This window comes from Hakea prostrata, chromosome 9 (assembly GCF_041222555.1).
Source record: "Hakea prostrata isolate BN-2017 chromosome 9, UWA_Hpros_2, whole genome shotgun sequence".
NCBI lineage: Eukaryota > Viridiplantae > Streptophyta > Magnoliopsida > Proteales > Proteaceae > Hakea > Hakea prostrata.
In genome coordinates, this window is record NC_142608.1 from 40560058 (window position 1) to 40573877 (window position 13820).

Genomic DNA, 13820 nt, shown 5'->3' on the forward strand with positions numbered 1-13820 from the left:
TTTCAGGTACTTAAAAGGGTCTATGGAATATGGGTTATGGTATCCTAAGTCTAAAGACTTCACACTTGCAGCCTTCTCAGATGCAGATTGGGCCGGAAGCATTGATGACAGAAAGAACACTAGTGGAGGTGCATTCTACTTGGGGAGAAGTTTGGTTGCTTGGCATAGTAAGAAGCAAGATTCTATATTTGAGAGATTAATAGTAAAGCTTGGGGTTGTAGCTCCAAGGGGGAGTAAGTGAGAAAATACATAGAACATCATCTCTCCATAGGATAGGAAGGTGCGGTGGGCACTCCTATGGAGGAGTCTATGTAGGGGGAGCTCTATGGTAGGGGGAGCACAAAGCACCCTTTTTACTTGTTGTCAAAGGGGGAGAGAAAAGAGAAAAGGAGGTTGAGTTGCCAACAATCCCAAAGGGGGAGATTGTTGTTCCATTGGCCTAAAATGAAGGTGTTGTCATTGTTGGCAACTTAAGTGGGTTTTGATATAGTACAGCAACACACAAAAAGGTTCCGAGAGAAAGAATCCAATTCAAATAAAGAAAACTCAAGAATCCCGTTTTTGAGGGTCTCTGTCCAGTTTTGATCAACCTCTTCATCGGATGGTCATCTAGTGTCCGATTGAGCTGATTTTTCGAGGAGAGCTTCACGACTTCTTGATCTTCAAATCCAACGGTGGGATTGTTCATTGGAGATCTCTAAGTTAGTTAGATTTGTACGTCAAAACACTCCTTGTTTAAGTCAGATAGGAACTCTGAGTTTGATTCAAACTCTGTGTCCAGTTTTGCTCAACCTCTTCATCGGATGGTCATCCAGTGTCCAATTGAGCCAATTTTTGTAGGAGTGCTTCACGACTTCTTGATCTTCAAATCCAACGGTGGGATTGTTCATTGGAGATCTCGAAGTTAGTCCGATTTGTACGTTAAAACACTCCTTGTTTAAGTCAGGTAGGAACTCTGAGTTAAATTAATCTATAAAAGGAGAGCAAACTCCAGCAGAATAATGAGGACGTTTTGAGGAGCTTGGGAATAGCGTGGAGGTCGAACCAGAAGACGTTGGTTGGCTATGGAGATCTGAAGCTTGGGAATAAGAAGTCTTTTGTTTTGCTGAACAAGAAAGAAAGTGAAAGAGAAGAAAATAGAAGCAGCAGAAGAAAAGAAGGGAACATAGTTGTATGGCTTTTTTAAAGAGAGAAAACTATAAAAGATTGAAAAGAGAAAAAAAGGAGTTGGAGAAAAAGAGAAACAAGTATTGTTACCATGCATCTTACACAAGTTGAGGTAACCCGTATTCACAAGTGATTGTCTATTATTTTCTAGGTTTTGTTTAGTGATGAAGAATCTAGCTCATGAATGTAATTTGGGAAACTTGAATTATTGGTTTACATTGTGACCTAGCAAGTTGGAGCTTGTCTAGGGGGTTGGGGTTGGTGCCCTTGTCTGAATTGTATTTTAGACTATAACAGGGATTTGTGTTCCTGGCTGAGTCAAATATAGGGATTGGTGCAGCTCAAAATATCTAGGAGTGTATTGAGTAATATACGAAACCCTAGGTAGGGTATTACTCCGTGGATGTAGGCAATTTGGCCGAACCACGTAAACTCTGGTGCATTGCTTTTTTGTTTATTTTTCTTTGTTGCACATATTGGAGTGCCTTAATTGTAAAGTGGTGGTACAATGTCTGGTAGACCCAGCCACATAGTGGTGTGTGGTGGACGTGTCCTTGTGCAGTTGATAGCTACGAGAATGTTCTAATTAATCTTGTTTCGAGATTAAAGAAGCTTCACATTGAAGTGAATTTTTGAAGACACTGATTCACCCCCCTCTCAATGTCAATCTGGGAATAACAAACCTAATTCTAGCACACAACCCCTCAGTTGGAGTAGCTTTGTCATGATTCTGTGTTGTCCTTGGTGTTCCTTATTCATGCTGATAAACAGGAACCTTTACACTAGAGGATTATATATAAACGGGGATTTTATTCAAAATCTGTTTGTGAATATAAGATAAACCATGCATTTAGATTAGATTTAGATTGGCAGTCCAATGTAGTAAGTCTGTGAAACAGAGTCCTGGCCTAAGTATTTCTTTGATTGAAATGCAAGCAACATCTTAATTGGCACAAATGCAGCAATCAAAATTGACCTCAACCAGCAGCTTTGCGCTGACTAGTCTTTCTTTCTTGTCTTTTTCCAAGTGAAACTTTTTTAGGATTTGATTTCCATATAGACTTTTCTAGGACTTTTTTCAAGGAAATAAACAAGAAGTAAGAAGTCCAAGGGTCATCATCCGAAATCAATGCTTAATCAGACAAAAACGAACAAACAAACAATACATGTTGAGAGAGAAGTACCTTTCCATGGATACTCTGTTTCTGATATGCCAATAGCCAGGAGGTCTCTTGTGATCGAACCATTTAACTTGAACAATTTCTTTGACTGTGACAGAGCTGGTAATTTTACCACCAACGTACACCCTGTAATGTCCAGTAACTGCAAAGACATTCATCAACAGCTTGAATCTCAGTCAACTTCTTGCAGCATCCGATTTGTAGCTCCTTTAAATTTTTAAAATTCGAGAGACCTGGTAATCTTTCCAAGTTCAGAGTCTTTAATAATTCCAATCCATTAACCCCATGAATCTCGGTTGGATTCTTGAAGTCTGCAATCCTTAGATTCTTCAAGTTCTGAAGGTTTGACAGATCAAGAATTTTTAATGAACCACACGCACTAATATCCAACCTTTCCAAGAAACCCAAGTCGCCAATACCTTGAATCTCAGTTAGATTCTTGCAGCATTTAATCACGAGATGCTTCAAGTTCTGAAGGTTTGACAGATCAAGATTTTTTAAGGAACCACAGGCTCTAATATGCAACCTTTCCAAGGACCCCATTCTGCCAATACCTTGAATCTCAGTTAGATTCCCACAACCTTGAATCACAAGATGCTTCACGTTTTCTGGCCGAGTATATAATCTTTCCAAGGATTCACAAGAACGGATGGTCAATTCCTCTAAGAATTTCAACCTGTCAAAACCAACAATCTCACTTAGATCCTTGCAGCGTAGGATCTTTAGAGAACTCAAATTGTTGGGCAGATCCGATAATCTTGGAATGACTGGGCATCTTTCTATCATCAATTCTCGCAGGGACTCCAATTTGCTGAGGCCTGGAATAATATGGGTATACTCCTCACAGTCGAGAATCTGCACTATCCGAAACTCTTTGAACCTTGAAAAATCAGTTACATTTCCACTTCTACTGATGACTAACCTTTTCGAATCTCCCCAGTATCCTAATGTATCCTGTCCATGACCAGCTTGAATATCAGTCAGCTTCTCGCAGTATGTGACATTTAGCTTCTTTAAATTTTGAAAGTTTGAGAGATCTGGTAATCTTACCAAGGATGTACATCCTCCAATAACCAAGATCTTCAAAGACTCCATCAATCCGTTACCAGTTTGAATCTCAGTCAGCTTCTCACAGTTTGTGACCTTTAGCTTCTTTAACTTTTGAAAATTTGAGAGATCTGGTAATATTTCTAAGGACTCGCATTCAATAATATTCAGAGTCTCTAACAATCCATTGAAGCCATGAATCTTGGTTAGATTCTTGGAGTGTCCAATCTCTAGATTCTTCAAGTTTTTAAAGTTTGACAGATCAAGTATTTTGAAGGAATCACACGCACTCATCTTGAACCCTTCCAAGAACATACCTTGAGATGTTACTTGAATCTCACTTAAAATCTCGCATAGATTCTTGCAGTCGCTAATCAGTACATGCTTGACGCTTTTTGGCAGAGGTAATCTCTCTAGAGATCCACAGGAACTGATATCCAATTCCTCTAAGACATCCAACCTGTCTAAATCACGAATCTCACTTAGATCCTCGCAGTGTAGGATCTTTAGAGAAGTCAAATTGTTGGGCAGATCTGATAATCTTGGAATGAGTGGGCATCCTGCTATCATCGATTCTGGCAGGGACTCCAATCTTCTGAGGCCTGGGATATGGGTTAACTTCCCACAGTCCTCAATCTTCAATATCCGCAGCTCTTTCAACGTTGAAAGATCAGGTGGTAATCTCTCTAAAGATGTGGCCCCCTTTATCCTTAACTTTTGTAAGCATTCATAGTAATCAAGGTGCTCAATCTCCGACAGTACGGGACATCGAATGATCTCTAATTTCCTCAAGCTTTTCGAATGTCGCAGGTGTGGTATTTTTCTCAATGATTTGCAGTCCTTTACCTCCAACGCCTTCAGAGATTCCATCCCCTCACCTTCAAAATCAGATATGAAGTGCTTGCCATCTAGCTTTAAAGTCCTCAGATATTTCAGATATTTCGAGCCCCTCAGTTTTGGTATCTTCTTTAAACTTGCACAGCGTTCAATGTTGAAGTCCACCAAGGAATACATTTCCCCGTCAACGCCTTCAATTTCTTCTAGCTTGGTGCAATTACAAAGATCTAGTCTTTGTAAATTCTTTAAGCCTCCTGATGTACTTGATAGTGTTACCAATGATTCACAACTTCTGGCACAAAGTCTGGTCAAACTTGAGGGAAGACCTGGGAGGGACTCAAGTCGGCAGCAGCAACTTATATCAAGCGTTGTCAAGGAGGTCATGCAACCCAATTTCTCCGGCAGCTTTTGTATAGTGGGGCACCAATCTAATTTGAGACTTTTGAGAGAAGTCAATAGACAAAGTTCATTTGGGAGCTCCTCCAGCCTAGAGCATTCACTTAAATTAATTTCTTCCAAGGTGGTCAAGTGGCACAACTCCTCCGGCAGAGTAATTAGACTGGAACATCTCGCTAAGCTGAGCCTTTTGAGTGATGTCAACTGGGAAATTTCATTCGGCAGATCCTTCAGATTCGAGCAGTAATCCATATCTAATATGATCAAGTTCCTTAGACAATAAATGGATTTATCAATCACCTCCAATGTTTTACAACCTTTAAGAATCAATACCTCCAAGAGTGGATTTGATGAAACATCAGGAGTTCTAGACAATTCAGCACAACCCGTGAGATCTAGAACTTTCAGAGAGACAGCCACCTACAAAATTGCATATATGTAGTAATTAGCTCGAGAAGGACAAAATAGAGATTTTCTTTTTTCATGCAAGATTTCACTATTAACAAATTACATGAAGTAGAAAATTAATTCCTCCAAACCTTAATTTTCTCCCAACCAATCCATTTGTCCGACATTTCAGAATGAGATAGATCAAGAATAACCAACATTTTTGGATCGAAGTTGGGCAGTCGATATTCAGACGGACGAAATTTTCTCCAACGAAGCCATCTTAATTTTGAAAAAGAATTAGTGATGCTCTCAGGAGAATTTCTTCCAGCTAACACGTTACTAAAAGAAGATGCATAATCAATATGAAGTAAGCTCAGTTCTGTCATTGAAGCAATTCCTTTACTGGGAATCAAATTTTCTTGTTGAACATGGAGTCCTTTAACGGTATTTGTTCCCTACAATAACAACCTCAATTAAGTAGGAATAAAAGAATAAAAGAACACCTAATTCACAAAACTCCTCACAAGGAACAATTTAAAGAATATATATATATATATATATATATATATATATATATATATATATATATATATATATATATATATATATATATATATCAAAACCCACCGTCGGTGTATCGAGTACTTGAAAGGTCTCCTGCTCCGACCATATTCGAGAACGTTTTCCTACTTCGCATCCATTTTCTTGGTGAACAACATATCTTCCCAAATCCCGAAGTTGATCATGCATCCTTAGCTTATTATCTTCATCGATCTTTAGCAATGACCTTACACAGAGAGTATCAACTCCATCTTCACACCCTTTCCAAAAGTAACATGCAATGTCTATATCCTCTCCAATTAAAAAACAAGCAATGTCAAGAAAAATTTCTTTTTCCACGAAATTTAAGTCATCATAACTTACTTTCAACTTTTCAATGACTTTGGCATTGGGAAATTTTTGCAATTTCTTTAACACATTTTCCCATTTTGATCTTACATTTTTTTTCTTTTGGTCAATCCATTTTGATCTTACTTGCCTTGGATTTGGAGATGAGCCTACAACTTCAGGATTTAGAGATGCGCCTACAACTTCAAGAGCCAAGGGAAGTCCTCCAGTGGTTTCCACAATCTTTTTTGAAAGATCCAAATATTCACTTGGAGGTTCATCAGCTTTAAATGCATGATGGCTGAAAAGGACAAGTGAATCTTTTGGATCCATTTCTTGGGGTTCATAAGTCCTTTGGTTTGGGTCAACTATGATATCCATTCTTCTAGTTGTGATAATGACCCTACTTCCACTACCAAACCATTTACCATTTCCAACCAAAGACTTTACTTGATCACTTCTATCCACATCATCAAGCACAATAAGAACTTTTTTATTGTGGAATTTTTCCTTGATCAATCGAATTCCATCGGACACATTGGTAATATTATGTTTTTCCTGACCCAAGATATCAGTGATAAGTTGGTTCTGCAAATAATCAATCCCATACTTTTCAGCCTTGTCACAAACATCTTCAATGAATTTATGATGTTGAAAATGAATGAGGACTTCACTGTAAACAACATTTGCAATTGTTGTTTTTCCAATACCTCCAAGGCCACAGACCACTATAATTTTTCGGTCATTAGATTTAATGTCTAAACAGCCCAACATATTTTCAATATGAGATTGCATTCCAACTAGGTTCTCAAGAAGAATGGAACGACTATTGTGCAATTCAATCCGAATTGTTTTAACGACTTCCTCTATTAACTTCCCTTCGTACCTGCATAGTTGAAACCAACTCAATAGTAATAAAAGGATTAGGTGATGAATGATATATATACCGAAACGGATTAAGAATACTTAGCAGGGAAGAAACATTAAGTGGATTTATATTTGGGTTTCATTTGCTTGCCTTCATTTTTGCATGAATTCTCTATCAAAATTGTGCATAATAGCTATAGTAGTTTACCAAGGGTTGCAGTAGGCTAAAGTTCTCCATCTAACTGTTCATTCTGTTCTTTCAAACAAACAACTTACAAGGATAATATAATATAAAAATAGCTTAAGGATCTTTTCATGTGCACAAAAGTTATTAAAAATATTAGTTAAAATGACAATTTTTCTAGAGACCTATTAAATTGAAAAACAAGTCCATGCAAAATTAAAATCAACCTCTTCTTTATTTATTTTATTTTCTTATATAGTAGATCTAGTTAATTTTAACTTAATTTAAATAAAAAATATATATATAAATAAAATTATGTTTAAGCTAAGTTAGGAACATAAAATAAAAAATTACAATGAATTCCGGTAAGTAAAAATTTATTAAAAATAAAAAGTGTTTTAATTTTAACTTGCCCATAAATAAAGTTGAGTTACAGTTATTTATTTTCTTATCTAGTAGATCTAACTTGGTGACTTAATTTATGGTGGAAAAATTAAAAGAAAAAAATAAGTACAAACTATACATTAAATTTAATGGAACCAGCAAAATAGAAGTGTTGTGTTGGACTTACATGCCCTCCTTCAAATGCCATCCGGCCGGTTTCCGACCTCTTTTACAGGCTTCTTTCCATTGTTGTACGTCCTCTTGTATGTTGTTATTATTTTGGTGTTTCTCAAAGACTTCAGCATCCATTTCTACTAAATGCTGGTATTTGTTGATGCACAAATTGTATTCCGTAGGGGCATTCACATTGAATTCTTCCTCATTTCTTTTTCCTTTTTTTGGTAAGAATTCTTCTTCATTTCGTACATCCCTTGGTTCAATTTTGTAGAAAATGGGAAAGATGACCTGATTCTTTGTCTTCTTGCATTTGAATATCTCAACCAATTCATTGAGACACCACTTGGTAGAAGTATAATGCTTTGAAAAGATAGGAATGGAGATTTTTGACTCTTGGATTGCAGTGATTAGCTCAGGACTAATCTTGTATCCCTTGGGGAGTTCATCCTCATCCCTATACGTTCGAATTCCAGCTCCGATCAAAGCATGATAGAGGTGATCGGCAAAACTAGTACAAACATCTTTACCACAAAAGCTCAAGAAAACATTAAAACGCCAACCTTCAGACGCCGAGGAAGAAGAGGACGATTCCATTCTTACAAATTGCTTGAAAATCGATCGACCGATCCTTTGAAATGTGAATGCTGGATATTTTGAAGTGTGATAAAGTATTTACTCTTTATATTTCTAAAGTCAAGTCCATCTTGGATTCCTATAGCAAGTGGCTCATTTTATATTCTAATAAAGAAGATTAAAATTTTAAAAAGAATTAAAAAAATAAAAACGGAAACCAAAGTGTAACATGCAAATTGGTAAACAGACATCAACAAAACGACAAAATCATTACACCTGTTGTCTTAAACCTTTGAAGTAACCAAACAGAAATTGCATTAAAACTTTCAAACAAAAATGAAAGGGGAAATTACATAGGCCTCCTTTGTTTCCATTAACACTATGAAATACCCCTCGCAACCAGAAAACCTCACAAAACTCCTTCCTCAAACGGGGATCACTTGAATTTTAAAGACATTGATTACCGCGTAATCATATGTGGTATGCACATGGATTCTTTATACTTCCATTTTTATATTTTATGCTTTGCGTTGCGTTGCAGTACTCAAAGGGGAGCTTGCTTTAGTGAGCATTTTTTTTTGAAGAACTGTCAAGTAGACAATTTTGGCCGTCGGATTGAAATCGAGATGTTGATCTTGGCCATTAATATTCAACTGTCAAAATCGAAATCTTGACCTAAATTTAGGATTTGACGATCCAAAATTCGACTTGAATGTGGTGCGCATTTAAAGGGCAGGACTAAAGCAATTTCCCTCTAAAGATAAAAATCTCATTATTCAAATTAGGTGTGCTGGTCAAGTCAGTAGTCGACTAATAATGCTAAATTGCCCAACAAAAGTTTCGAAAAGTAATCTGAAAATCTGATAACCGACTTTGGCTTTTTCATAATAGAACATCGGATGCCAACTTTTCTTTTTCTTTATCTTCTTTTTGTTCGTTATTTATTTATTTATTTTTTATTGTTTCGAGTTGATTGGGAGAGAAAAAGTGCCTAGACAACTTCCGTGTACTCCATTGCGGGAATTAAAAATCAAATGACTATTTTTGTATATGACCATATTACCCCTTAAAAGAGTAGAATAACTCTCATAACCCCTTAAGTTTGATTGCCGACTCAAATTATTATACTTCTTTTTATGTTAATTAGTTATATTTACTGTACTTTTTTTCGTGGTTTTAACTTTAAATAAATTTACTTATATTGAAGGGTTCAGTGGGTAATGACTAACAACTTTTAATAAAGAGATTATACATAATAGTATCCACCCTTAATATAAAACTACCAGTTTCAAAAAAATAATAATACTAAATTTATTTTTTTACCAAAATAAGAACCCAAATTTATTCTTACGGAAATCTTATCACCGTTATTGCAAGATAACCATCATATTGTAGATGGCTTGATTCAGTCAATTATTAAGACCATCATCGCTGTGGTGATCGAAGGTTATGCCAGATTAGAGAGATCAACTATAGGGTTTAAGAGATGGGATTGTGTTGGTGGTTTTTACAATAAAGATTCAAACTATCTATTGTGTTCTAATCGATTGAGTTAACAAAGCCACTCTTTTCACAAGAAAAGCAAAAGATGGGTTACTATGACCACAGTGCAATCCTACGGCAAAGAAGAGAATCTTAAAAAAAGACCAAATTAAAGCACTGACACCTCACTTTATGTTTAAAAAGCACAAAGACTCCAAAATTGAATTTTTGTTGGATATATTTGTCAAATTTATCACCGAAAACAGTCAAATCACTGTTTATTTTAAAAAAAATCCTTATAATAAACATTGTCTAAAAGGTTTTCAGCGACAAATTTGACAAATATATCAAATGAAAATCCAATTTTGTGGTTTCTGTGCTTTTTAAACACAAAGTGGGCTATCAGTGCTTTAAGGCCTCCATCTTGGGGTGCCAGTGCAATTTGCTCTAAAAAAAACTATTCCTTCCTTTGAAGCCTCAAGGGTTAGTAACAATATAGCTAGGTTCTTAAAAATAAAAATAATAATAACAATAAAAATAATAAAAAAGAAGACACTATAGCTAGGTTGTAGGCCCCTTGTTTCCAGTGCATCACTGCCAAAACGAAGGCCACAATCAGCCAAATGCTGCTAGTGTTTTTTAATCCTTCATTTCTTGATTTTGAAAATTATTCCTATAAGCCAATAGTAGTAATTTTACATAGCATTTTCAATTGAATTTATTAAATATTGATAACAATGTAAAATCACATATTAGGTTAATAAATTATGATGATGTGATGTGTTTTTTTTTTTTTTTTTTCCTTTTTCTTTTTGGGGTGGAGGGAAGAGGGGGATTGTAAGGTTTTGGTTTTAAGTAGAAGGGTATGTGTGGTGTTTCCAATGAAAATAGAGGCGACTCATGTAAAAAGCTCAAAAAAAATCTATTAAAATTGCTTTTAGTTACTTCTTATTATTAATGTAATGAAAAAATAAATCAAAATGTCAAGTAGGTCTCTTATTAATATATTATTTAAAAAAATAGAAGTACCCCTCTAATAATGTAAACTGAAGAACCATGAAAATAATATCAACTTGCTAATCAAGTAATTATTGCCATAATTATACTTAATTTGATCAATAATATTTTTTTTAATTGATTTAAATACCTTTTTAATTATGGAAAATGTTCTGTTGTATCCCTTTAATTAATGTAACCAATCAAAATGAAAATGATTTCAACTTACTGATGAAGCAATTATTGTCATAATGTTACTTGGTTTGATTAATAAGATTTTTTTTAGGGTACGAAGGGTTAAGACAATTTACATTGGTATCCTTTTCTCGGTTTGAGAAACTGGTTTTCTAAATTAAAAAGTATATAATAGGTCCTCCACACAATTAGAGAAAGTATTCTTACCTTTTAAATAAAAAAAATATATATTAAAAGGATCTAATTGTCATTTTAATTTATTGTGGGATAATGGCGTATTTAAAAATAACTTTGGGAGTAGCAATGATAATTTATTAAAAAGAATCTTCTTGGAAGCATCACCCACAATTGAATGTAACCTTTAATGTCATTTATGAAATATTTAAGTGTGAAAAATTTTCAACTCACTACCCAAGCCCAACGTGTGTCGGCATCATCATATCTTTTTCCAACTTTCATCTTAAAGGATGTGAAGATTCCTCCCAATGTGCTGGTAAGAGACTGTCCTTGTTGAGAATCAAACAACTTTAATTGATAGATAAGGTAGGAGTAATACGGTAATTTTATATATAATTAAAGGTAATTTTGAAATTAAAATAATTAAAATTATGGTTTAGTGGAAGACACTAACATATTGGACTAACGTGTCATCATAATTCAATTCTAGGATCTCTATGTTTATTTTATTTTACTAAAAAATGTCTATGTTTATGAAACATACTCGGAAAAAAATGCATAGGGATATTAATAAATTAAAGCATTGGGGTGTATTAAAAGGGTTTGCTCATATTTTAGTTTATATTTTTGGATGATAAGAATATTAATGGTAATTTTGGGAGTAGGAATATTAAATTCTCAAAAAAGAAACTTCCTAGAAGCCTCAACGACTCAAGGACAATTGAGTGTGACGTTTAATATCATCTAGGGTGAAAATTTATATCTTTCTTTCACATCTTGCATGTGAAAGGGTGGAAAACATTCCTCCATCACTTTTGAAAAATATTTTATTATTAATAATCTAATAATGGGATGTATTTTATAGTTTATACTAAAAAATAAATTAGAGGTCCAGTGCTCTAGTTTCGAGTTTTATATGAGCAAAAAAACTCATAGGTTTTCAAGCCTTGACCGCGAAATCCAAATTCCACAGTAAATGATATTATGATTTCTGAAAAAAAAAATAATGATAGTAAGATTAAATTAAGTATAGATCCTCTTGTAGTTAATCACATCTATTATCACTAGATTAAATTTAGATTAAATTTTAGATTGCCTTGCTTTAACGAAACTTAAACTCTAGGTTGTATGCTTTAGTGTCCAAAATTATAAATTACACATACTCAAAATTATAAGCTGCACGCTTATAATTTTCCATCCAAAATTCTATTAACTCAAGTGTGAAATGTCCATATTAACCTGAATATAGTATAATGACCATTTTACCCTCAATTCATATATGAATGTATAATTACTCAAATACCCTCTTAAAGTTAAACTATGTAAATACTCTTCCCCCCCCCCCCCCCCAACACCTCATTCTAAATTTACACCCTCAATTACTCAAATACCCCTTTGAGGGTAAATAATTGGAATACCCCCACACCTATCCACTCATTGTTTTCTACATTCCTTTATTACATGCACTACTCTCTCTCTCTCTCTGGTTTTAGCTAAAATCTCACCTCCTCGTCTACTCGGACTATTGCCGCTGCAACTCCGTCACCACTTGCATCCGTCTCACTACAACAATTATCGTGGCAAAAGCCCATAAACCGTGGCAAATGTTTTGACATGACAGTAACTTTCTGTCGGAATTCCGTTGGTTAAAAAGCCATCGTAAGGATTTACGATGGAAATTGGTGGGGGTGGGTTCTATTATCTTTAGCCACAGTAATTAGTTACCGTGGCAAATAGATAAGTATATGCTACCTACCATAGTTAGGGGTGTAAATGGTTAACTGAAATCCACTTCCGAATTCGCATCCGTATCCGTTTAGGGGTATCCGAATCCCTCCAATTATTAATAGGATGCGGATATGGTATACCCCTTTCTTACCGATTATTATCTGTCCGATAAAATTATCCGATTAAATTACTTATTTATATTTATTATTCTTATTTTTATAAATTTAGCTATGATATGTGACTATTTTTCTAGATTTTCTACTAAAATAGCTACCAAAGTTGCTAAATTTTTAAATTTCAAACCTAGCTCTCACAAATAAAAAGGTAATGATGTAATCAGGTAGTCAAAAACTTGTATTCAATCTATATTGGTGTCCATTTAGAAGAATCTACTTAAGAAAATAATTATCTGATTATCATCCGAATCCAACAGAATCCATCCGAGAATCGATAGGATATTATCAAAATCCGTCCGACTATAATAGAATGCGGATATGGATATTCCACTATCCGATCCGAGTCCGGTCCGTTTACACCCCTAACCATAGTAACTACTTAACTATTTGCTATGGTACTTAACTATTTGCTACGGCTTCTGATTACCATAGCAAATAGTTTGTTAAGTATGTATTTGTTTTTCGCTATGGAAATATCCTACCGTCGCAATTTTTTTTTTCTTTCTTTTTTGCCTGAAACAACATTCTCATTTTCACATTCCATCAGGTTAGATACAGGCTAATAGTAGTTATACTAATCCCACCTTCCAAACACATTTAACAATCAGGCACCCGCTCCATCTAGAACTTTAGGCATTACATTTGATGAAGAACAAAATCATTTGTCAGTGGGCCAAGTAATTGCTAGATTTTGGGACTTTATTATATTTCAACTTCTATGTTTCAGGATTACAAAATAAATAATAAGATGTAAATCGCATGAAATTCCACAAATCCAGACTAATTTTCTCTTGGCAATCAACTACAAAAGAATACCATACAAACAATCTATCTTTTAGGATCTTCCACAACTTTACAATAGGAAGAGGTCACAGTCACTAGTCAGCAGAGGTAGCAGAGACATGGAGAATTCACCAGGACCCAGACCATGCAAGGTACGATCGTGCCAATGAAAAACATGCCTCCTTCTGCCTT

At 34.9% G+C, this 13820-nt stretch overlaps 2 protein-coding genes across 2 annotated transcripts; both read right to left on the minus strand.

Moving 5' to 3' along the window:
• Positions 1-2346: 2346 nt before the first annotated feature.
• On the minus strand, positions 2347-5444 carry LOC149005231 (uncharacterized). The gene is made up of 2 exons (XM_089169256.1): positions 5168-5444; positions 2347-5048 (listed from the first exon to the last, which is right to left on the minus strand). The coding sequence occupies exons 1-2, from the start codon at positions 5402-5404 to the stop codon at positions 2457-2459; spliced, it is 2829 nt and encodes a 942-aa protein (XP_089025382.1). The 5' UTR covers positions 5405-5444; the 3' UTR covers positions 2347-2456.
• A 12-nt stretch (positions 5445-5456) lies between these two features.
• On the minus strand, positions 5457-8160 carry LOC149005232 (disease resistance protein RUN1-like). The gene is made up of 3 exons (XM_089135818.1): positions 7529-8160; positions 5642-6792; positions 5457-5473 (listed from the first exon to the last, which is right to left on the minus strand). Exons 1-3 carry the CDS (start codon positions 8110-8112, stop codon positions 5457-5459), a joined length of 1752 nt encoding a protein of 583 aa, XP_088991944.1. The 5' UTR covers positions 8113-8160.
• Positions 8161-13820: the final 5660 nt, after the last annotated feature.